This window comes from Eimeria mitis, genomic scaffold, assembly GCF_000499745.2.
Source record: "Eimeria mitis Houghton genomic scaffold, Emh_scaff10092, whole genome shotgun sequence".
Taxonomy (NCBI): domain Eukaryota; phylum Apicomplexa; class Conoidasida; order Eucoccidiorida; family Eimeriidae; genus Eimeria; species Eimeria mitis.
In genome coordinates, this window is record NW_024011395.1 from 1 (window position 1) to 1,315 (window position 1,315).

Below are 1,315 nucleotides of genomic sequence, written 5' to 3' on the forward strand. Positions count from 1 at the left end.
AGTTGAATCAGCAGTCTGCATGCAACATTGTTGGATTGCTGAAACCTAAGGATACGCTGAATAAATTGCTAAGCAGCAGATTTATTCTCTACGACTACCCTTTTGTAAAGCTGGCCTCTCCGGTGAGTTTGCGTCTCTTGATTTCGGCTTGGTTGAGGGGTGTTAGGTACTTTTGAGAAATATTAGAACATTTGCTGTCGAATGGGCCTCACAGGGACAACTGAAGTGCTGCGAACGAGGTTCAGTGAAGCTTGGGCAGTGCAGCGTTGTTTAGGAATCTTAGTAGTTCATCTGTCCGTTATCGTGATGTTTGATGGGAACTGACATATTGCCTCACTCGCACACATATTTTCAACTGGCGTCTGGGTTCGGTTCTGGGATTTGCTGCGGCTGCAGGTTGCTGTGTGGCATCCTACGTTTTACTTGCCTGTAGATTTCGGCAGCGCAGCACAGAGCGCTGATGTCCCCACTGACCCTATGGAACAGCTGCAGGAAGTGGAGAAGGAAAAGCAACGCTTGCGTTCGCAGGGTGTTGCTGTGGCAGACGAGTCTGAGGCCTTCTATTTCTTCACGCAGCATAGGGCAAAGGCGAGAGCTCAGCAGAGCGTTGAGCGACCCCAAAATACCGCGCCTTACTGGGATCCAGGCGAGCAGGTTTTAGGCGGCCATGGCGAGGAAGTACAGCTAGACTGCGCTCCAGTGCAGCCCCTCGAGCTGCAACTGCAGCGCCTCGCGTTAGACGTGACTTGCGCGATTCCAGGCACAGAACAGCAACAGCTATCCCGTGGGTATCACCCCGAGACTGCTCTCTCCACCCTTCTTGTTGAGTTGCTTCCTGTTGAGGATATCGTCATGGAAGAGAAACTAGTCGATTTACGCACGGCGAACAGCAGCAGCGGCAGCGCTGCTCGTCCAAATATGCATGAGAGGAAGTCCACTGCTTGCGTTCATTTTCGATACGGACCGGAAACGGTTTTCCGCCTCCTCCCGCTCCTGTCGACTCCGTCAAACACCCTCCTTGAAAGCATGCAGCAGTGTCACCAGGAAGTGATGGATGCGGTTGAAGCTCACAGGAAAGTCCAGTGGAAGGCGGGAGATGACGTTTTCTGTGTCGCACCGAACGAACATCAGCAGTTGCGTCTCGGCACCACCGGAGTGCTGGAAAGCTCTCCCGCCAATGATAGTTCGCATCTCTACGTCCGTGTTTCATCGTGGCATGAAGAGCCCATTGGCTTCCAGACGGACCTAGATGACGCATGCAAAGCGATCTGCGCAACCAGCTCAGTGAGTTAACATTCCTTTCACAGTCGTCGAA

At 52.6% G+C, this 1,315-nt stretch overlaps 1 protein-coding gene across 1 annotated transcript; it reads left to right on the forward strand.

The window, feature by feature from the left end:
• Positions 1 to 477: 477 nt before the first annotated feature.
• On the forward strand, positions 478 to 1,293 carry EMH_0098780 (uncharacterized protein; the record flags this gene model as incomplete). Its single annotated transcript, XM_038022051.1, has 1 exon — positions 478 to 1,293. One exon carries the CDS (start codon positions 478 to 480, stop codon positions 1,291 to 1,293), a length of 816 nt encoding a protein of 271 aa, XP_037877905.1.
• Between the last annotated feature and the right edge of the window lie 22 nt (positions 1,294 to 1,315).